This window comes from Varanus komodoensis, unplaced genomic scaffold (genome assembly GCF_004798865.1).
Source record: "Varanus komodoensis strain SLA01 unplaced genomic scaffold, ASM479886v1 scaffold68, whole genome shotgun sequence".
Lineage (NCBI taxonomy): Eukaryota > Metazoa > Chordata > Lepidosauria > Squamata > Varanidae > Varanus > Varanus komodoensis.
The window spans coordinates 1,497,382-1,519,794 of record NW_025336321.1 but is presented as its reverse complement, the minus strand read 5'-3'; the positions used below and the strand labels follow the sequence as shown (position 1 = coordinate 1,519,794).

The 22,413-nt window shown below is 40.9% G+C and overlaps 1 protein-coding gene across 2 annotated transcripts; it reads right to left on the bottom strand.

The window, feature by feature from the left end:
- Nucleotides 1-10,281: 10,281 nt before the first annotated feature.
- CBX3 (chromobox 3) lies at nt 10,282-22,377 on the bottom strand. 2 transcript variants are annotated; one of them, XM_044450725.1, is made up of 6 exons: nt 22,282-22,377; nt 20,640-20,690; nt 16,176-16,318; nt 14,901-15,066; nt 13,584-13,678; nt 10,282-10,893 (listed from the first exon to the last, which is right to left on the bottom strand). In XM_044450725.1, exons 2-6 carry the CDS (start codon nt 20,661-20,663, stop codon nt 10,767-10,769), a joined length of 555 nt encoding a protein of 184 aa, XP_044306660.1. In that variant the 5' UTR covers nt 20,664-20,690; nt 22,282-22,377; the 3' UTR covers nt 10,282-10,766. The 2 variants fall into 2 exon arrangements, with proteins under 2 accessions (XP_044306660.1, XP_044306661.1); XM_044450726.1 differs by lacking the exon at nt 22,282-22,377 and adding an exon at nt 22,225-22,270.
- Nucleotides 22,378-22,413: the final 36 nt, after the last annotated feature.

The window sequence follows — 22,413 nt, the reverse complement described above, 5'->3', positions numbered from 1 at the left end:
TGCGTCCAAACTCTAGGGTGGCATCTTGAATATTCATAGAAATTAAACAGAAATTATGTTCATATAGCAAATTATAATCTAACATGAAGAATGTTAAACTTTCAAATAATTATTCCAGTTTTAGAATGGGATAAAGTTGGATTTTATTTTCAACTCAAATTTATGTTTGGTTTGATTAACCCAAACTTGGACCAGTGAAGCCCTAAGACTCATGGAAATGGAAAACAAGTATCAAGCAGAGGTGCCCAAGGAACGGCAGTTTCACAAGGTTGGCATTCCTTCCCTGGTTCTTGAACACTGTCATTTCTGATGTCAGCTTTGAGTTCATCTATTACTTTGCATATACACCAGACTGTTACCTATATGGAATGTAGATGGGCTTTGCTTTGCAGATGATCACAAACACCACATTGGAGAAGACATGAGTGAATGAACCTCTGATGTTGCAGATCATGTTATTCCCTGCATTTGTGTTGCCAGAATAGACAGAGTGACAGCATTGGCACCTGCATCTTCCACAGCACCTGGTTTCTGTTTCCATATCTCTGTTATGTGACCTGTTGTTGCTGTTGAGTTTTAGAGTGGAGGCTGTCTGTAAGGAAATAGGAGCTGAGCATCCAATGTGCTTCAAGATATCAAAGGTGCTGTAAGTTCTTTGGCTTGTTCATCAGCTAGCTGATCCAGATTTGACTCAGAGAGGTTAATTTTTGTATTCCGTGCATTCTGGCTTTGATGAGGAATCCATCTAATTGCTAAGTGCTTGAACAATCACATCCACAGCTCAGCTTACTACTGTTGCAATAGTAAGAAACTGCCTCCCCTTATTTTGCCATGCTGGAGGGAGGCAGTGCTTCCAGATGTAATTGAGTGGCTTAGCAGAGGGGTTGGCAAATTAAGTAAGCCAGATGCTCATACCTGCTTTGATAGTGTTTCATGTTAAGAGTTCAGTGACATCTTCAGGTCTAGCGAATTTATTATGGCATAAAACTTCATGGACTGTGGTCTACTTCATCAGCTGCACTGAGTATTATGAGAACTTGCAGGGTATCTGTACATTACATATGGAGAAATGGCAGGCTGGAGAGAATTGTAGCTAGTGAAGTCAGAAGGAGACTCTGTGCAAAAAGTCCTGATGATGATGACAGTGGCAACAGTGGTGGTTTTGTTGTTGTTGTCATGTCCGACCCATCGCAACCCCATGGACAACATTCCTCCAGGCCTTCCTGTCCTCCACCATCCCTCGGAGTCCACTCAAGCTCACAAGTGGTGATTTACAGTGCAGCAATTGCTGGTAAAACACATCCTGGCACCAGGAACTTGTAATTCATGTATCTGATTTAATCCTCCATCAATAGCATTAACCTTAATGATGAATTCTGTCTCAGTGATCTCTCCCTCTCCTCTGTCTTGGAAGCTCCTTTGTTCCACAGTAGCCACTTAGGGCTAGTGATAGACTGTCCTAGGACACTGAGGTTTTTTTCCCCCAGTGGCTTCCAAATATTGCAATTTGTAATGTCAAATCTGTGTCCATTTCTTTGCCTCCATGGAGAGTGGTCTGTTTCACCTATCTAGAATGGAGAGGGGCACTGCTGGTGGAAGAGAGCACATACCCCATTGAAAGATGAGTAAGCGAATGAGAGCTGAACGTAGTGAATGATATTATTGGGCCTGTGGAATATATCCAGTGTAGGTCTTTCAAAAATGTCTTTCTTCAGGGAACTCATCCATCTCCAGTTCAAGCTTCTTGTTCCCAAGTATTAATTCTAACACTGAATAGAAAGGACATTCTTAAGATTTTGATACCAAGTAACATAATAAGGAAGCTATTTCTACAATGTTTGGTGGTATGTTCCTTTATTTTTAAATAGTAACAAAAAGTATAAATTTTTCTAGCACCCAGAAAACAGTTATTAGATGTTCTTTAAAAAAGGATGGGATTTCAACTTAGTCATGCTTAAAAGTAGACTCAGTTAAATTAATGTCTCTAGATCCAAAAATCATTACTTTTATTAATATAACACAATCCAACAGAAGTATAAACTGTACTGATTTCTAACATTTATCACACAATACCAAGTTGGAAGATCCAGTTTCCATATAAAGACATGCCACAAACATAGTTGGCAAGTTGTAGGTACAAAATTCTGTACATGCTGAAAAACACAAGGAAAGGAGGATACAGATGAAAAGTTCTAGATGTTCAAAACTGAGTTATAATCATGTGAAATCAGGAAACCAGGGGCACAGTCTCATGACCTCCCAACTAGTCTCAATGAGATATTAAGAGCAGACTATCAATTCCTTGTGTAAAAAGCCTCAATGCATTCTGACTCTGAGAGATCACTTATTTCAAATATAGTGGCTAGTGTTTCAACTAACTAACTAACTAACTAACTAACTAACTAATGAGGGTGGCCTCCAACCCACCCTAGTACCGTACAACAAACCGTGGGTTATGGGGTGGTTTGGAAGCCATCCCTGCTATACACATCACCAGATTTGAACTCCACAGCAATCTGTGTGCCATGAGGGCAATTAGACAAATTGTGCAGTGTGTGACCACAGGGCGGCAGGATGAATGGTCTCCAGTGAGGGGCTCCTTGAAGAGTGGAAGCATTTGCTCTGGCTGTGGAGGGCAGTGGTAGAAGCCAGAGTTCAAATGAAGAGCGCCATCTACTGCCTGGCACAAACAGGTCGGATTTTTTTTTCCTTTTAACTAGAAAATACACTGAAAAGAACACTCACTATATTGTACCAAATGTATTGAACTGAGTAAGAATAAATGGGTGTGACTGTCCAAATAGACTGAGCCTATATTTCTGGTAAAAGGAATCACATATAAAAAGGATACAATCAGTCCTGGTTCCTGTTTTTTGGGGTGGGGGTGGGTTCTGCTCACAAGACCCCTCTCAGTGGTACCACCCCAATTCCGCACCATTGCCCACTCAAGCAAAGAGCCTCCAAGAAGAAAATCTCTTCTGTCTCTAGGGAAAGAACAGGCAAACAATCAGGTGGTGGCCGCAAGGAGTGGGGGAAGCTGTGGTGGAAGTCAGGGGGCTTTGAGTAGTTCCCCCCACCCACCATTGCCATTGGGAAGTGGGCCTCAATAGAAACCCAGCCATGCTGAACCCATGCCAGCACAGGAAGCACTCCAAAGTGTTTTTGACCATGTGGGGCAAAACAAAAATGAAATATGACAAGAATGCTGGTTTCTACCTATCCTGGGAACATAGGAGGTTGCCCTGGTCCATCCTGCTCAGGATTGTTAACACTGGTCATCTACCGCTCTCCAGTTTTGGGCAAGTTTCTTTCCCAGCTGTGCCTGGAATTGTCAGGAATTGAACCTGGGATCTCCTGCATGCAAAACACATGCTCTGCCCCTGAGCTTTACAAACATGTGTCCTGACAAGAGATGCAGTGTCTGCTCATCGATAGGTGCTAAGAGGATGAAATCTAGAAACCTGAAAGAGGACCAGGTTAAATGATGTACATTAACTGCAATGTTTCCATGCAGACACTATGGGCAGATTGCTTCAACCAGCACACAGTTTGAAGCCAGTGGAAATTAGAAAGCTGAATGATACAGTTATAATAGGGCTGTCTCCTCCCTGGAGGGACACCTCATGGATGCCCCCACTAGGATCATGAAGGCACTCTGCTTTGAGACCTCAAACTTAAATTGGAGACCTCAACTTTGACTTTAAAAAAGTCAAAATGCAGTGAGATACAAAGTGGGACAGGAGTAAAACCTCAGTGCTCCTGCTGTGTTCTGGAATAACTGCAGGAGGGCCATGAGGGGAGGAAGTGGCTCCAGAGCCACAACATTCCTGGGGTGAAGCAGAAACATACATGGCTTATAAATCCAAAGGACTTCCCATGTCATATAAACCCACCCAGAATTTATTAAAACAAAAGTACTATCAGAAGTACTAATCTCAGCAAGCAGAATTAAGCACAAATACTCATTTAAACAGAAGGAAACTCTACTTCTAAGTGTTAGTTTAACCCTGTCAGGCCTAAAGGAACACTGGATTCTAGAGGTTCTCAGGCAACCATGATAAGATGGATGCCCACTGGGTGAAAATATCTGGCTCTACGTACACTGCTTCAGGAATTCAGGAATTCAGGAATTTTCCTGAATCTTAGTGACAGCTAAAGTGTGACCTTGGGTGACAACCAACCCTGCATCCATTGAGATACTGAAGTGCCAGCAACATTGCAGATGCTGAAATACTGTACTTGGAATGCATTGGAAGAAGTTAGTGAAAGGACATGGAAAGGTCATGTGCTATGTGGAGTGGCTAACATACTCTCAGTCATAAACTTGTTCAAATGATAGCTCACATTTTCCTATATAGAAAATAGGTTACACATTTCACCTCATTCCACTTCTATTGTTTTTCTTCTACTTTTTTCCATGCCATTTCTCTTTCCCTTTCCCCTATCATGTAAGTCAGTCCTTCCGTCCTTCCTTCCAGCTCTGATGAGGATAAAAAGATCTCTGGCCAATTGCACTGGATCAGTTGATATGAATTTTACCTATCATGCTAAGCTAGTCTAATAATATTTTATCTATCTATTTATTATATTTCTATACCACCCTATAGCCAAAGCTTTCTGGACAGTTAACAACAATTTAAAAACTAAAACACAGTATAAAATTGTAAATAATCTAGCAGCAGTAGGAAGACTTAAAATACAACACAGACTTTAAAACAGAAAAACCAAAATTACTGTGATCATGTCTTGGCAAGTAAGGTCTTCACCCAACAACAGAAAAATACAAGCATCCTTAGGAAGTGCATCCCCTGTCATGATGCCACAACGGAAAAGGCTCTCTTCCTAGTAATCACCCACATAACTTCCTTTGGCAGGGACTCCCTCTGAAGGACTGCTGAGAATGATCTTAGGTATAAATAGGAGGAGATCATCCTTCAGGCAGTCTGGTCCCAAGCTGTTAGGACTTTAAATGTTAAGAAGTTTGCTTTCAATTGGGCCATGGACTGGTAGCCAGTGCAGATGGCTATGGGCTAAAGGGGGGGGGGGGGTAGGTCCTATTCAATTTAATTCCTATTCAAATTGCTTCAAATGCTATATCAAAGAACATCTACTACCCTTCTTAAACAATTTATATTGTTTTGGTGTTTCATTGTTTTCTTATGCCATTTTCTGATCAGTTATAATTACCCATTATCTATAATACTATTTTCTACGGAAGAGCTACAACATGGGTCCTCAAACTACGGCCCACGGGATGGATCCGGGCTGCCATGGCCATCCATCCGGCCCTGCGCGTGCTTGCTGAGCAGGCAGGCAGGCAGACAGGCAGTGGCTCGCTCAAGATGGTCTCCAAGAGAGCAAGCCGCCACCTGCGTCCCGTACGTGCGCGTTTGCTGCTGCCTCGAGCGCGGGGGGTGGGGGGGTTGGTGGTGGCTGGCTCTCTGAGATGGAGAAGGTCTCCACCGTGCCCAGGCACCCCACATCACTGGCCCTGCGTGTGTAGACACCGCTTTTCAACTGGCCGCCTATCGAAAAAGTTTGAGAACCCCTGAGCTACAAGAATGCTATGTAGACTGTACCAACGTAAAACTGGACGCACTGGCAACTAAACCAGATTGCTCACTTCAGCTTTCCCTTGTTGTTAATTTGATAAGCATCTACCCTGCATGGTGAATTATTTTGTGTAAACTCTGAGAACATGCAAAAGTTGAACTAGCAAGATACTGTTACAGTGCATCCCCCTTCTGAGTGGTGAGAAATTTCGGGGGTTCCACCAGTTGGGATTTTGCTTTCTCAGAAGTATATGATTTGAGACCCATTTAATTTCTGTGCCAGAAGGTTTATTAAATACACAAGCTGTGCATCAGATTTCCAGAGGAACTCAGATTTCCTGCTGAGAACAAAGTCAGCTCTCTGTCTCCTTTTCAGATTCATTTCCGACATACTTCCTGCTATGCAGATAAAAAATATGAGCCATTTTCACCCATCACGTTTGCCTATTTAGGCCATCCTAGCTTCCCTTCCATTGAAAAGCAATGTTTCCAGGCCATCAACGGTCCTTTGTCAGGACACACTGCCCCAAGGCAAACAAGGTGATCGCTCTACTTAAGGGTCCGAGATTACGTAATTGCAAAGGAGCCTAAATCTCAATGCAATGATAGTCATTGTGTGCGGGGGACCAACCCCATAACAATATTATCTACCTATCTGCAATCTGCCAGAGCAACTTATTTCTAACTGTTCAACGAGCTGTCCAATCGTAGTTCGAAAGTAAGATTGTAAAAACACTCTTATACGATGCATCCCCGCTTACAGCTGCGCTTTCATCCCTAACCTGCGAGCATCCTTTCCCGTTTTTCCACGGGTAGGGCTACAAGTTAGCTATAAACTGCTTTTCCGAGGCAAGTACGAGTCCGTAGAAACTTCCACGCCTTGGACCCCGCTCGGCCATTGCGGAGAAGTGTCAGGGGTTCTGCTTTGCTCTGCGCTTCCTGAAAGATGGGGCCAATGCAGCAGTTTCGGATACACAGTAAGCTCCATAGACCTCGCGGAGATTTCCTTCTGCCTAAATGGAGGTGAAAGTGCCTTAAAAAAAATCTTTCTCCAGTCTTTATTCAGACTGTGCCGCGAAGATTCAGGGAAGGGAGCCGGACGCATTACTCGGCAGGAAGTGTCTGGGCATAGGGGACTTCATCAGGAGAGAACCTACTTCCTTTTATTACGAGTTGCATTGCACCGTCTTCGGTGCGGGGTTGTGCTGGGCATAGGAGCAGTGCGACAAGTTAGTCTATTTCCTGAAATAATTTTGATAAGAAAAGTAGCGCCAAATGCTTTTCTAACTGCGCAGGGCTTTGCATTCACTCCGCCCACGCAGGAAGGGAGGAAGCGAGACGAGCCCTGCGGGAGGGGAACAGAAATGGTGGCTGGGAAGCGAGAAGGGCGGGGAAAGTTAAAAGGAAGCCACGAGCAAGCTGGGCGGTTTCTGGCAGGAGAAAAAGTAGCTCGGGGGAGAGCCGGCCCCTTTACTCCCATCTGCGATCAGACATGGAGGGAGGTGCCTTAGCCTCGCCACCTACAGAGATCCTTGTGCGCTTAAGGAACATATAAGGTTGAAATCCTAAATCCACCTAGCTGCAAGGAAGCCCTATTTAAATAAATAGGATTTATTTCTAAGTAGATATGCCTAGGATTGTGCTTTAAATATTCTATGAGCTAGAGTTGCAAGTGGCTATGCCTATCCTTTATCTATCTTAAATAAATTGGCTAAATTGACAGTGGCTCCTTAAACAATTAGAATATGATGATTAAATACAATTGCTGATACATTTAGGGGTGTCAAAACGCTGCTGGGGACATTCAAAAAGCTCCTTCCTTATTTTCAGTTTGCTGTATTTACAGATCCTCAGCATCTAAGCCCAAGCCTTAAGTATAATGTGGAAAAATGTTTCAAACTAGTCTGTTTAGATTTGATATTGGAAGAAACCCTCGAGGTACTCAGGGCAGTTGCAGATAAATGAACCAACTTACAAGAAGGTAAAAAATAGTATGTCAACTTCCATTAACGATTTATCTCGCAAACAGCAAATGTCAAAATGGCGGGATGGCTGTTTTTAATGCTGTCAGGTCTTATTCTACAAGCCTCTTGTGCTGCTTACATTTAGGAGTTTATAAGATATTAAGACAGTCTAGTAACCACCAAGTCCCCAAAGTCATTCCTGAAACAACGAATATTGATCAATTATCAGGAAAATGTAAGAGTCATAGATTTCATTTCCATGCTCAAAAAACAGCAGCTATAGCTATACAACTTCCAAATTTTCTGCCATGGCAAAATCACTGACTAAATAGGCCAAATCCAAAATAAGATTTTATAATTATCACTTCCAGCAAAAAATCTGGGTTTCAGCTGAGATTTTGGCACAGTGAAGATACAGAACCCCTGAGGCCTCTATAGGTTTTCGATTTCATTACCATGCACATAAAAGAATCCAGGGATGCAAGCATTAAAATTTCTTTGGGGGCACAGAAATTCAAGGACGTCCTCTTCCCTGAAGTGGTGTGAACCTTCAGGGACTATAAGAGTCCCTTAGGTAGATAGGGGAGTTTAATACTGGGTAGCCACTGATGTTGTCAGGAAGAAACAGCCTTGGCATGAGACTAAGTGATTGAAGGGATAGGCTAGATGTATAGTTTTGGGAAGTGGATTGTTCAGAAATGTCAGTTCCCTAGCAGCTGATCATTAGCAGGCATTACATCTGCACTTTGGAAAAACCTGTTCAAAATGGTAGTATTATTACCCTTCCACACTGTAGTCTACTCATTTACAATTGCATATATTTGTTTGCAAGTCTTACAAGGTTTTCATACATTGTTGAGAAAAACAGAAGTAGACAAGGATCTCCATAACAGGAGAGATGAACAAAAAAGGGAAGATTGTATCAAAGTCAGAACAAAATTAAGATGGGACCTCAACAAGTACAATTAAATAGTTTATTGAAACCAGGTGGAGTCATTTCATCTATGAAACTTTTTTTTTTTTTAAGAATGGCACTGTATTTTAAGAACTTTACACCAATTTCTCACCACAGGCCAATGACCAAGGCATTGAACAAGAATACCACCACAATACCTTCAGAGATTGCCCCTCCAAAGGTAAGAGCCACGTAACAGTGCCCCAGTCCCATACCTCAAAAAGAGTACCATGGTCAGTAGTACCAGAAGTCACTGGGAATTCCTGCAGGACACACAAGGGCACATGCATCCCTGCCTAAGTATCATTCCACTTATCACTTCTGAGGAAATACAGCTCAAGTTATAAAAAGTGGTTAAAGCTTCAATAATTCTTTCAGTTGTAGTTACCTGAAGTACTAAGTTCAGCCACTGACCTGACAAGAGTAAACACAAGCTGATTTAAATAATTAAAGTCATATATTCTATGATTCCTTACCTAGCCATTACCCCCTAAAGTGAAGTAAACAGTTCTCAAGGGATCCATAGACAGTTGACACAAGAGGTAAGGGATGACTTACTGGCAAATGCCATTCCATGCATAGAAGGGATCATACTGCCTTTTCTTTGAGCATTTCCAGCACTAGATCAACTGCAAATACTGAGTACTATGTGCATGAAGTATTTGTCAGAAAGTAGAAAGTTTTATTGTTCTAAGAAATACCTATTTTAGGGTGAAAAACCTTTGATGGACCTGTAGTCTTCTGAGTAAATGCAACGGAAGGTTTTTAAAATTCTAGATTAACTGTTTAATGATTGATGTTCTCTAAACTTGAGTGACTAGTTTAAAAATAGCTCATGGCCATCCCTGAAACACCTGGGAAATTTTTCAGAAATCCTCTTTTGGAGGAAACTACCCGCCAAAATTTTTCCATCATTCAAGACAGAATATTTGCATAAAACCACTACCCTTATTCATTTACCCCTCACATCACAAGGGTGTGAATGGAGCCCACTTGCCATTACTGCTGTTCATGTGATGGAAAGGGAAGGTTTGAAGAGGCTGCTCTGCATGCAAGCACTTTCAAAATGAATTAGAACACTGACGGTATTGTACCGGTTTTAAACTCACATAAGGAACCTGTAGGTATACACTTTTTCCTCAAATTTTCCCCCCGAACACAAAGACAGCATTCTCCATATAAGTTAGAAGGCCAAAGGGCTACTGTCATCTGGCTGGTTCAGTGCACATATAGTATTAGTATCTGCATGCACATGTTTACATTATTATTCTTGCATACAATGGATATTGGTCCAGTTCAGATAATCAAATCCTGCCTCAATAAACTAAGACATTCACCCCCAGTCAGTCCTTTTCCTGACACTTTGTTTCTTTCTTCATGTGAGCAGCAAAAAAATCAGAAAGACAAAGTTAATCATAGCGTCCTTTTAAATGCAAACTTGGATCATTTGTCCTGCAGCTTGTGTAAAAGGAGTTGTAAGGGGACTTGCATGAGTGCGTGGAGCTTGTGTACATCCCGGCCTATGCAGGTAAGATTTGGGCAATCATCTCCCAGAAACGGAAAATGTCAGTATTCTCATGTTTCAAAAGATGCTTCTGGAGATTTTTATGGCTACTTGGCAATAATTTGTCAACTGATTTGGGGAAATAGCCCAGGAAAAGCAGACGGATTAATTGTAGGGACTTCATACAACAATTATTCAGGGGGAAACTTTGCTTGGACATTATGTACTAGCATTAGAGGATATGATCAATATGAAAAATAATCCTCTTAAGACTTTTAGCTTCTCACTGTTTGGCAAAGAAGGAACAAGAATATAAAACTATTTTATTGATAACTGTTCACCAGTATTTACAATAAAGTAAATAATATACAGTCTTGCACCTTCAACTTACTACAAAGTTTTTACCTGGTCCCCTTAGAACCAAGTAGCCACAAATACTAAAAAGGATGTCCATACAGATTTAAGGACAAAATTGGGGAAAAATGCATGCACATCTGTTGTATAGAGGGGTACAAAAACACATGTGAGTCTGAACAAACTGCCATTAAGAGTCACTATTAACTATCAAGTTTTATAAAACACCTTTACCTAATATGCAGGAGGCAGTATCAAATGCTCTCCTGTAATAAACAAAGCAAATAGCACAAACCCTTTAATCTTTTCTGTTTATGCAAAACACATTACTTCAAAAATAACCAAACTTGTCCCATTAGACCTTAGACGCTTTCAACATTTCTGGTAAGTCAAAATTATACATATATAAAAACAGGGGAGGGGAAAAACTCAAACAATTATTGCGCTTCATCTTCTGGGCATGAGTGCCAAGTTAGTCTTTCTTCGTAAAAAGCAATTACAATTTGAGGGCATTTTACATTAGCTTCTTTGGCCAGCACTAGGTCTGCTTCATCAGAATCCTTCCTGTTTTAAGAAAGAATGCTAATTAATATATTGAAAAGTATTCCCTGAAACATAAAATCAGGATTCCATGAGCATGGAATTTTAATTACTACACCTTTCAGAAACAGTGGCAGATATGGTATGATCTGGTGCATGCTTATTTAGCACTTAGCTCCATTTAAAGCAGTGAAGATTTTGGTACCAGGCATTAGTATATGAGTTTATTGCTTACACTTATCAGAAAAGGCAAATTCCTACTCAAGCCATTCAAGGCTTGTTAGGCCACAGTCTTTCTGAAATTGTCTGCAGGTGGTGTGTGTAAGTCAGACCTGAAACTCCAACCTTGGAGGTGCCCCTACTGTTCCCACAGTTTTTCCACATTGGCTGGGCACAAAAGACTGCTATCTTCAAAGCTGGCATGGGGGGGGGAGCATTCTAAGAGATGGGAGGAGCAAGACATCTCCACCCTTTGAGGAATCCTGGCAATGCCTCAGTCTCCCCTACTCATGAAAAGGGAAAACATTTAAATAGCCAAAATTGGTCATCTAAATATTCTGGAGTATGAAGGAAGCATGAAGATAATTCTAGCCCTCTGGATCTTACTTTCACCTATAGCAATTGCTATACATTAGTCATATGATGCCACCATCAGTATAACATTTCTGAGAGAGAAGATTTTTGAATACAGCTGTTAATACTGCATTTCTAATGTCAGTGAAATATCACTAAGCACAGTGGGACAAAAAAACAGAAATGCAAGTATATTAATAACTGAGCTCTTCGGGGGAAAATACACTTTAGTAGCAAAACAGCTTGAGTTATCACGTATACAGATACATTAATGCTAAATACTAAGAATACATTGGTGCCTCGTACTTCAAACTTAATTCATTTCAGGATGCTGTCTGAACTCCAAATCATTCAAAGTTTGAATCAATTTTCCTCATTAGAAATAATGGAAAGTGAATTAAGAGAGCCAGTGTGGTGTAGTGGTTAAGAGCATGGGACTGGGACTCAGACCATCTGGGTTCTAGTCCCTGCTCCACCATGGAGCCAACTGGGTGACTTTGGGCCAGTCACTCTCTCTCAGCCCAACCTACCTCACAGGGTTGTTGTTGTGGGAATAAGATGGAGGAGGAGAATGATGTAAGCTGCCTTGAGCCCTTTGTAGGAAAAAGGCAGGATATGGAGAGAGAGAAAGAGAGAAAGTGCATTGTCCTGAGATAAACTTCCTTCATGCTTTATCGATAATCCTTAAGCACAATGCAGGATATTGTAATGATCCCTCCAGAAGTCTGAGGATCAGTTCAGTCTCATTGGTCACCTCATAGCACCTCTGAAACATAGCCTTGGTGCACAGTTTCTTGAAATTCGAGATGAGTTGCTGATCCATGGGTTGGATAAGGGGTGATATTGGGGGCAAGAACACCACCTTGATGAAGCTGGATTCCCCCACCAATTCATAGGCTTATGTCCTGGTATAGCGTTCTCTTCTTTTGTAATGTAGGTCCTTCTAGGCATTCTCTTCCAGAAGAGGCCTGTCTAATCACAGTTGAACACTTCTGAGGCACAAATCCCTCACTACCAACATACTGCTTAAAGATTTTCACTAACTTTTTAGCTTCCCTCACATTAGCACTAGCAGCCTCCCCATGCATCACAACACTATGTGATACCAGTTCTTTTCCTAAATTTATCAAACCATCCCCTACTTCTTTTAAACTCCTCATATTCAGCACTGGTTCCAGGTGTGTGTTTCTTAAGGTCATTATACAGCTACTTGGCTTTCTCACAAATAATTCTCTTAGAAATGATATCACCAACCAATTGTTTCTCATTTATCCACATAAAGGGGAGTTTTTCCCATCTCCTCAGTAACATGCAATCTCCTGGAGGTAAATGTTGTCGCACCCTTAGCTACATTTGCAGCTTTTACTGCTTCCTTATTCTTAAGAATGGTGCACACCATTGACTTCAGCATCTTAAAGATGGCTGCTGGATCCACCACATGCATACCACTTTCATGCTTTGTGTTAAGTTCCTTTTTCACCTCAATCGTTGATACTACAACCTTCCTCTTAGGCTTCATTGCTTCCACACTCTTCCTGGATGCCATGCACAATATGTAGGGGTTTTATATGTAGGATAAAAAGCAAAAAAACAAACAAACAAACAAAAAACCACTGAAAACGCACAAAAATGCACACACTGAAAACCCACAAGCAAGAGATGACTTGGGCACACAACAGATGATGTTTACACAGTGCCCACATTTTTTTTTACTGTGTGCAGTTTGAATGTAGAAGCATCATTTGTACTTCACAGCGATTTTAATATCAACTTTAATGTTCTAGTAACTCTGGGTCGTTTGAAGTTATAGTGTCGTTTGAACTACGAGGCACCACTGTAGTACTTTAACTTTGATAGATATGATAAGGCCACACAGTTAGCGTCCTTTCAAGTTTAGATTTCATGTTAGTTATCTTATTTATATATTAATAAGTTAGGTACTGACAAGTGCAACTGAAGATTGCCCTGATACTTTCTAAACTCCTTAATGTAGCAAATATTGCTATTATCTATGCTTAGAAAGAAAACACCAAAGCCACCAACAACAACTTTATACCACATTGTTCTGCATTTAGCAGATCGTTCTCTATCAAGTAAAACTAGGAGGCATTCTGCACTGACATTTCCATTTCACTACTTACCATTTCATAAGAAACATAAGTTCCCCGCTACTGTCTGTGGCTCCAATTATTCGCTCCGGGTCAAGACCTCTCGCAAATCCCCTGGGCTTATCAATCTGTTTGGTTAAATATATAACAAGAATCACATTTTTATAATTATTGCTGAAAATTCACCTCACAGTCTTTCATCCAAGATACTCAGGATGACAATCATGATCCTTGAACATTATTAGGCCTAGCCTTAGTACAGTGGTACCTCGGTTCACAAGCTCAATTTGTTCCACGATTCTGGTCACAAACCAAATTGGTCACAAACAGAATCAAATTTCCCCATAAGGTTCAATGTAATAAGGTTAATCCATTCTGAACCATATGTATTTTTTTAACCACAAAAATATGAAACAAAGTACAGTACAGTATGAAGAGAAAGAACACTAACCTTGCTTGAAGTGACTTCTGATATGGAGGACAGGAAGGTGGGTGGGAAGGTTATTGTTTGGAGGGAGAGTCCCCCTCCATAAGGGCATCAGGGAGATCTCCTTCAGCTAAAAAGCACACAAAAAAAGCTTCACAGCAAGTGTGCACAGGCCTGTCTGCGACCGCGATCTCAACTAGAGGAAGCCACGACCACTTGTCAGAGCAGGGAAGATGGCTGCATTCGTGTTCAGGCAGGGAAGATGGCCACAGTCATGTTTGTCACCCAAGGTGGAGTTCGTGAACGGAAGCAAAATTTTGCCGAACTTTCTTTTCGCGAACCAAGTTGTTTGCGAACAGAAGCGTTCGTGAACCGAGGTATTTACTGTAGTTGGGAGAGGTGGGTGGCTGCCAAGGGCACAGAGGCTAAGATCCATCTATCCCATACCCTTGGCATAACTGAGGCTGTTGTCAGGGTGGACTGCAGCAGCAGCTTCTACTTCCCTCAGTTGGACTTGCTGGCAAGAGGAAATGGTATGGAAGCCAAATGGCTGAGCCTTGCAAAAGAACAGAGGTCCATATGTTGCTCCAGTGCCCTCCCTAGTCATGCCCCTACCTGAAAAGTCAGCATCTGATTGGTTCAGATTGTTGCTGCTCAAAATGTAAACTTTACAAGCTTTTTAAAAAAGAATCTTGTCTTACAAGACTTGTAGGCTTGGCTAGATGAGAAAGGAACCACCACTGGCAGATTAAAAAGAGGGAAGGTTGGCTGCAACCTGTAAGACAGGTGAGGTTCTGAGCAAAAGTGTTTGACCCAAGGTAATCCAGTAATCATGTCCACTGAAAAAAGGAGACTACTGATGCTGACTCTCCCTGAATACACCTCACTGATGCATTTCAAGAGGAAGTCATTAATTAACTTACGGAATCTCGTTTTTTCTTTGATTTGCTGTCATCAGATTCACTGTCTGAAAGAGATTTTCTTTTAGTCCCATCTGTCTTTTCTTTACCAGCTTTCTGAGAGTTCAGAAAAGCTTCTATTAACTCTGGGCAATCCAAATTCTCTTCAGGCTCCCATGTGTTATCAGCACTGGAACGAAATTTATATATATACATATAAAACAGTGAGATATCTAAATTAGAAGAACCAAGTGTAAATGTCAACAAGCCATCATAAAATATTAATAAAATAGAGTTCAACTGCAGTCAGTTACTAGGACAACACTATTATCATCCAAGTCCTATTTTCTCTATTTCATTTCATTGCAAGGTAATAATAGTTAACTCTAACTTTAGTAAGGAATAGTTCAAACCCATGTTACACAGACTTAAGATTAAAGTCCTAAAGCTTTAAAAACTGATATGGTTTACTTGAGCTGTAAAAAAAATCTAATAAGGTAGTTTAACTTCTACCTAGTCTAATAAGGTAGACGTAAGTATTTAACTTTTCTTAAAATAAATTCACAAACAGCAAATATATAAACAACACTACAGATCACTTGAGTTTTGTAACTGGTATAGGAACTAGTACATAAAAGCTCAATAGTGGACATCTACTGAAGTACAAATAAGAATGAGAAAAGACTTAAGAATTGAAGTATGTGTATATGAACACAGATGAGACAGAATAAATCTGCACCTGTTAAAGTGGATTTTTATTTTTAAATAACCTGACAGTGTTTGCTTTCTGTCTTCAGCAATATGGGCAGTATTATACATTGTATTGTTATACACAATGACCAAGTAGCAAACATTATCAACCTCATTTTTCAAATAACTCTGCCAGAAAAAGTAGTCTATATTCAGTGTTAGTATTTAAAGCACCTTCTGGAAAGTGACTAATAAGTACTATTAATAAAGTTGGTCTTGATTATGCCAACCAATTTTTAATTCCTAATTCAAATCTGCATTCAATATTGGAGAATCAGTATGCACAACACAACATGGTCTGAAGAGCAATGCACATGGGCACACAAATAGAGGCGTTTTCAATTCCTATATTGTAGCCAACTGCACAGATAGATTGGTGGGGCAAAACTGTATAACTATTATTTTTGGCTACAGTAAATATTTCAAAATATTTCCAGGTGTACTCTTCTTTCTATGCCCATACTATGGCTGTGTGGAATTCTGGACTACATCCTCAGTGAAACACTGGTACAGAAACATTTGGGAAAAAGGAGTTTTGAAGTTCCTTACTCAGTAAATCCCTTCCATTTCAGGAAGTACTCAACCTTGCCATTAACTACACGCCGGTCCAGAACTTTTTCTACAACGAATTCTTCAGGTTCTGCTTCTTCCACTTTTTTGCCTTTGCCATTCTGTTTCTTCCCCATTTTATGCTACAAAACAAAATCATTTAAAAACAACAACAACAACACCTCAACAGCCATACTGGTATCATGCTTTTATTTTGACCCACAAGAAAGGTTTCATATTCTGGTTCAGTATGTTGACCCAGAACTAGTTTTAAAGAAATGAGAGCCCTTTTGTGTGGGAAGGCACACAAAAGATAAAACTCACATACACATTTGAGGCTTTATAGGCACTATTAATAGCAATAATCAACAACAATAAATAGCAGCTTGGAAATTTTTCTGATGCTATTTTCAAAACATTTATCCTACATTCATATCCATGCATCATTTCAGCTTTCATTGAAGACCACAGAGCTCTTCTCAATTTAGTTAGGTTGAAACTTCTCCACTGAGGCCCTCAGTTGCATCAAGTCAAGAACAGAAGATTTAAAGTAACACCAACAGTTTTAAATTAAACTTGATAGAAAAGTACTTATCAGCCAAGCATTATTTAGATAGCAAGTTATTACATCCACATCATCCTCAAAGCATTCCAACCTCAATAAGGCACAGTTCAGTACAATAGGATGTTATTTTTCCACAATTCCCCTATGCAGTGGCTTGAAACCAGTATATTAGTCTCATGTTAGAAGTGCTGCAGTTCTGTTAGAATCAAATGTAGAGTTGTGGACACAATTCTGGATGCATTCCTTGATTCAAAGTAGCAAACATGAGGAAAATCATCACAAGTCTATAATCTTGTGGGAAACTAGACTGAGAGAAGAAATGTCTGGGAGCCAAAAGCCCCAAGTTGTGCAAGATGAGCAAGACTTTCAGTTGTTTTGTTATGAACAACTAGCCTGTGCCATGTGTCAGGCTCCTTTATGTTTAGATGTGTGTGTTCCCAACCATGCAAAATGCAAGCAAACTATGAATTAGGATTCAAGACTTTCAGAAATTTTGAAGTCCATCTTTTCTGGGGGAGGAACAAGGGGAAAACAGACATTCATGAGCTACAAAGGCTCTCTAGATTCCCCTCATAAACAATGGCAACACCCCAGGTATAGAAATGCATCCTGGATTTGAGTGCTGTATCTGTTTACAGTCTATATCGCTCTAATACTGTGCAGGCTGTCCTGCATAAAAATCTTTATACCACACATTGAGTAAAATGTTGTCTTAAAAGCATTTTACTCATTCCAAATGTAAACAGTTCATAGGTGTCCTATTCTCCCAAATTAGAAGGAATCCTTAACCATTGTTTTCAGAATTTTCTTAGACCTTCATATTTCTAACAACAGAAGGTGAATACAATTATGTTGAAGGATCTCTAGAAGTTCAAGAGAATGTCTCTAAGTTGTCTCTTCTCTAAAAATAGGAAATTGAGGAAACCATTCTTTAAAAACACACTTTAATTTATCCTAAACCTTGGAACAGAATACAAAATAAATAAAATGACTTACATAATATGCCTGATACAGTGCCAATTATGCCTCTCAATTTCTTTCCTCATCCTTCATATTTGCTACTCCTATAGAGCAAAACTGTATTTGCCTACAGATGATATACAGTTGTCATTCATATAAAATCCTGCATGTGTACTGGGGGCATACACCACTACTTCAGACAAACACACAGGTGGTTTGCACAATCATCATGGCCTATAGTGGCTTATTTAAGCTATGGGGGTGTGTTGCAGTGTGTGTTGGAAGCCATTTTTAATATTCAGTCCCCGACAGGCAGTGGAGAGACTGAATATTCAAAATGGCTATCAGTACACTGTTGGTTGTGGTGATTGTGCAAATCCAGTCTCATAGTATTTGCAATGTGTGCAGGATGTAGAATTCATATTCCTTTCCTTAAAGACCATGCACTGATACAAAGAACTCTTTTCCCTCGGCATCTTGAATTAAAACCTCAGATGTGAATTAAAATGTCTTTCATTTACAAAATACAATGTTCCCTATGTATTTTCATTCATTTGATGTAGTAAGATTTACACTTACCAATAAAACAATACTTTCCTACAGATGTTGTGTAAAAAAAATATGAAGTGACCCAAAGATTATAGCAACTTAGTGCTTCTATCTTCTCAAAAATATACATTGCCATCTGAATTGGAAAATTGTTTCCCTCTCACATAAAAGGCATTTGTTACTGCGTGTTTCAATAGTTCTCAAACTGTGTGACTAAACAAACCACTATCCTAATGGAGGGACTGCAGCACACATTTAAAAACTACCATGCATCTACCATTCTATGCCTGGTGAAACAGGAAGGAACTCATGCAGCACTGGGCATCCCTAGCTATCAATATGATATATTGAAAGCAACATTATCACAAAGGAAGTAGTGAAGTTGCACTGGATTCAATAAAAATAAATCTATGTCTACAAATTTTGGCCAGACTTGCCACCAAGCCAAATGGACTGAGAACCCCATCCCTCAGCTTCCATGCAATCCTTTTCCCTTCATATTTTCTTCCTCAGTGCAATCCTATCCATATCCTAGAAAAGTCCACTTGTATTCAATAGCGCTTACTTCCAGAGAATTATCTGGAAGTAAGGCCCACCAAATGTAGGGGAACACACTTGAGTTGCCTGCGCACTGTCTATGAGGTCACTGATGATCTCCTGCTCCTGTCATCCAGTTCCTAAGTTAGGTGGAAAGATTTCTGTAACTGTGCTGGACATTAAAGGGCTTTGGAAGCACACTCCCAACTGCAAGGACCCTGCTCTGCCTTCTTTCAGGCTTCAAAACTGAAGCTGGGAGGAAACAGTAGGGTACAAGACAGCAGAGGCTCAATAAGTGCCCCTGTTATCCACTATCCAAAAATGTCTTAGTTTTTCTTCCAACTCCAGAGGGGTAAAAGGCTGAGCTTCCTTATACATTGGATGGTGGATGAGTATCCTGGAATACCTCTGTTGTCCAAATTACCAGTTTCAGAGTGGAGTTACAGAGATGGGCAGGGAACTTCCATTTAACAGTGTTGAGCTTCTAAAGCTAATGCAACAGAAGGAAATTTATCCTCCCACTTCCATAATTCTATACTCAAGAGAAGAGTGAACTAATGTCACCCATACCAGGCAAAAGCAGCAAGCAACATTGTGGAATGTGGTTCATGATGATACCCACGCTATAGCTGATAAACACAGAAATTTCTGAGCTATTTTATCTCTGCCCTGACTACACTATCTCATCCCTGACCAACCGGACAGAGGTCATGGTTAAGCACACTATTAACTGGACTATCTGGTAGTTGTAAAAGGTCCATGTTGCAGAAGGGTAGCCATGGTAGTCAACTGCAGCAATAATGATACTGTGCAACAGAATGGACAAGCATGCAAAATCCTTGAAGGCAATATGCCTTGTGGAGTTTCTTGTCACCTGGACCCCATGAGGGGTACAGAGGGGTTGTTTTCAAAGCTGCCCCCATGCCATGCACTCTACCATATTCAGACAACATGAGAAGCCACACACCCTGATAGTAATTAAGTAAATCAGACAGTGCATAGCCAGTAGTGGAGGTGGAGAAAAGAAGCCACCATGGCTTCCGTCACCCACATACTGAAAATGTGAACCTAGTCAGAGACTAGTTTCATGCAACACACTTAGCCATGGAAGCTTATAAGCCAATTTCAACTTGTTGTGTTGTCTGAACCCAGCCACATGTTTTGTTGACCTTTCTGGGTTCAGACAACACAACAAGCCACTCCTGTGTGATATACATCTTTGAGTGTTAGGGTAAAGTATGTCTCCACAAACCATCCTGAAAAAACAACTGTGACTCAAGTGCTTGGGAAACACAAACCTATTTAAACCAAGTTCTTCAACTTTTACTTGTTTCAGTTGTTTTAGTATATATTTGCTTGCTTGGACTCATGGGCAGCATTATACTTATATTATCATCTGTAAGCATTCCATTATGTGTAAGATATGCAGGTGAAATAATATAATCATGTTCTTATAACTGGAACCAGCATTGGTCTGTTTACTGCTGCTACATGCTCAGTTTGTCACATGTTTTCTTAAATGACAATGGCAGCTTACTTTCTACTCAGACTATTCCCTCAGTAAAACCTGAGTTATTACCTTTCCCACAAGGAGGTGAAGAAATGCATCACATACAGAGAGCAGGCTTCAAGAATTAAGTACATCACTATAAAAATTTAGCTGAAAATGGCAAACCTAGTAAAGACTGAGTTTGCTTTCTTTCTAGTAGCCTTACTTTCAGCATCTGGTATTTTGGTAGAATAATGCTGGGGAGGGGAGATGTGGATGTATCTTTTTACATAGAGATGCCAACAATAAATCTGAAGAAATATGGTGGTAAAATCCTTATATATTTTGGTGGTTATAAACTTACCAATGTAGATTTATTGGTGGCCATTTTTATTGAAGACTTGCTGAGCTTTTACTAGAAAAATGCACGACAAAAGGAATGTTGCATTACTCAGAGAAAGGCATCTCAATACAAGTATGGTCCTTTTTCTATCCACGTGACTTAAAATATGTATCAAGTATATTAACAGTGTTTGAAGTTATACATCCATTTTGTTAGAATTAGTTGGAGTTACAGTTACCTACATGTCATGCTTTTTCACTAGTCATGTTACAAATTCTAATCTAGAACATAACAGTTTGTAAGAAAAGCCTATTTTGCAAAACCCTAAGTCCACAGGGTGCAATGAAATAAAACTTTCAATAACAAGCGATAGTATTATGGATCCATTTACATTCTCTTACATCAACCATGGTTATAACTATTCAAGAGGGTCCAGGACTACAGTTGAGTAACCTGTAGTGACCTAAGCACCTTAAAGAGGATAGTGTAAACCGCCTTGGGTTCCTTGTGAGAAGCAAAAAAAGGCGGGATAATAATGTACTAACTAAATAAAGTTGTAAATTGTAAGTCAGTTCAACAATTTATAAGCATGAGATATACAGAGCTTAGCTGACCAAAAGCCTTCTCTAACTCCTAAACAGCTCTAATTCACAGCGGCTTTTTTTTAAACCTTTCTAGAACACCAGCCGTTAGGTTCAGCAAGGCAGGAAAAACCAAGCTCCCAAACCCTCCTTGACTCAGCAGTATCTTCTTCCAGGAGATACATCACATACCGTCTTTTAGGCCATGCAAGCCCGCGCATCGTGCTTCCATTTAGAAGAAATGGAATGCGAGTAACAAAGGCCTGTTGCAAAGGTTCCAAGATTAAGTTGAGCCTTAAGCACGAGGTGCATGAGCAACGGCAGGGCGGGTGGGGATGCAAAGCGACCCCTGAGGGGCCTCCCATAACCAAAAGTATACAAGGCAGGACCAGTTGCAGCACGAAACGCCAAATCACTTAAGACTCCCACCACCGCCACCCCACTTCGATCAGCTCCACTAGACACCCTACGTTTTGCCCCCAACTGCAAGCACAACGCCACCCATCCAACGTGCTAAAGCTTCAACGGATTATTTTTCAAAAAATGTCCACGCCTCCAAGTCTCTTGCTTTGTCCGAGGCCTGAGCCTCTTCCTCCTCCACTTGCTGCCAGGTGCTTTTCCTTGGGAGAGGGATGGCAGAAGTGGTCCAAGGCTGCATATTAACTAGGTGGCAAGCCCCACTGAATTCAGCGACATTTAACCTTCAGAAGTATAAACGTTCAGAGAATTGTGCTGCCGGTCTCACGGTATGCGTGATCATTGCCCTTCTCTCCGACGACAAGCGGACAGCAAAGGGGCGGGGGAGAGAGGCCTAGTCGGGGAAGGTCGCCCTGTGGCCTTTTTTTTTTTAAGTCCCTGGATGAGCCAAGAAGCGGCGGCGGCGGCAACAGCACCGAGAGGAAAAAAAAAAATGGAGGAGGGGAGTAAAGAGGCCACGCCTGGACATTTCTTGGAGTTACATAAAATGTAAGCCTTATTCTCAAAACGGGACACAAACCTCCCTCACCACACCCCGCTGTTCTTACAAACGAGTTAGAAGGGAGCTGAAGGAGGGGAAGAAGAGAAGAGAGAAAGATACGGACTTCAATGGTGCCCAGCCGCTCCGCTCCCCTGTAGTCAGTCTCCGGGCTCCAGGCGCGCAGTGAAACGGCAGCAGCGACATCTGAGGGGGCGGGGAGAGGCGGCGGGGAAGGAAAAGGGGGCGGGAGGCAGGC

What these genes read in the sequence shown, in the direction of transcription:
- CBX3 (XM_044450725.1), bottom strand. Translation starts at nt 20,663, where the DNA reads ATGGCCACCAATAAATCTACATTG. An exon ending in CCACCAATAAATCTACATTG is followed by an intron (nt 16,319 to 20,639) that starts GTAAGTTTATAA and finishes TTTGTTTTGTAG; the next exon opens with CATAAAATGGGGAAGAAACA. An exon ending in AAATGGAAGGGATTTACTGA is followed by an intron (nt 15,067 to 16,175) that starts GTAAGGAACTTC and finishes ATTTCGTTCCAG; the next exon opens with TGCTGATAACACATGGGAGC.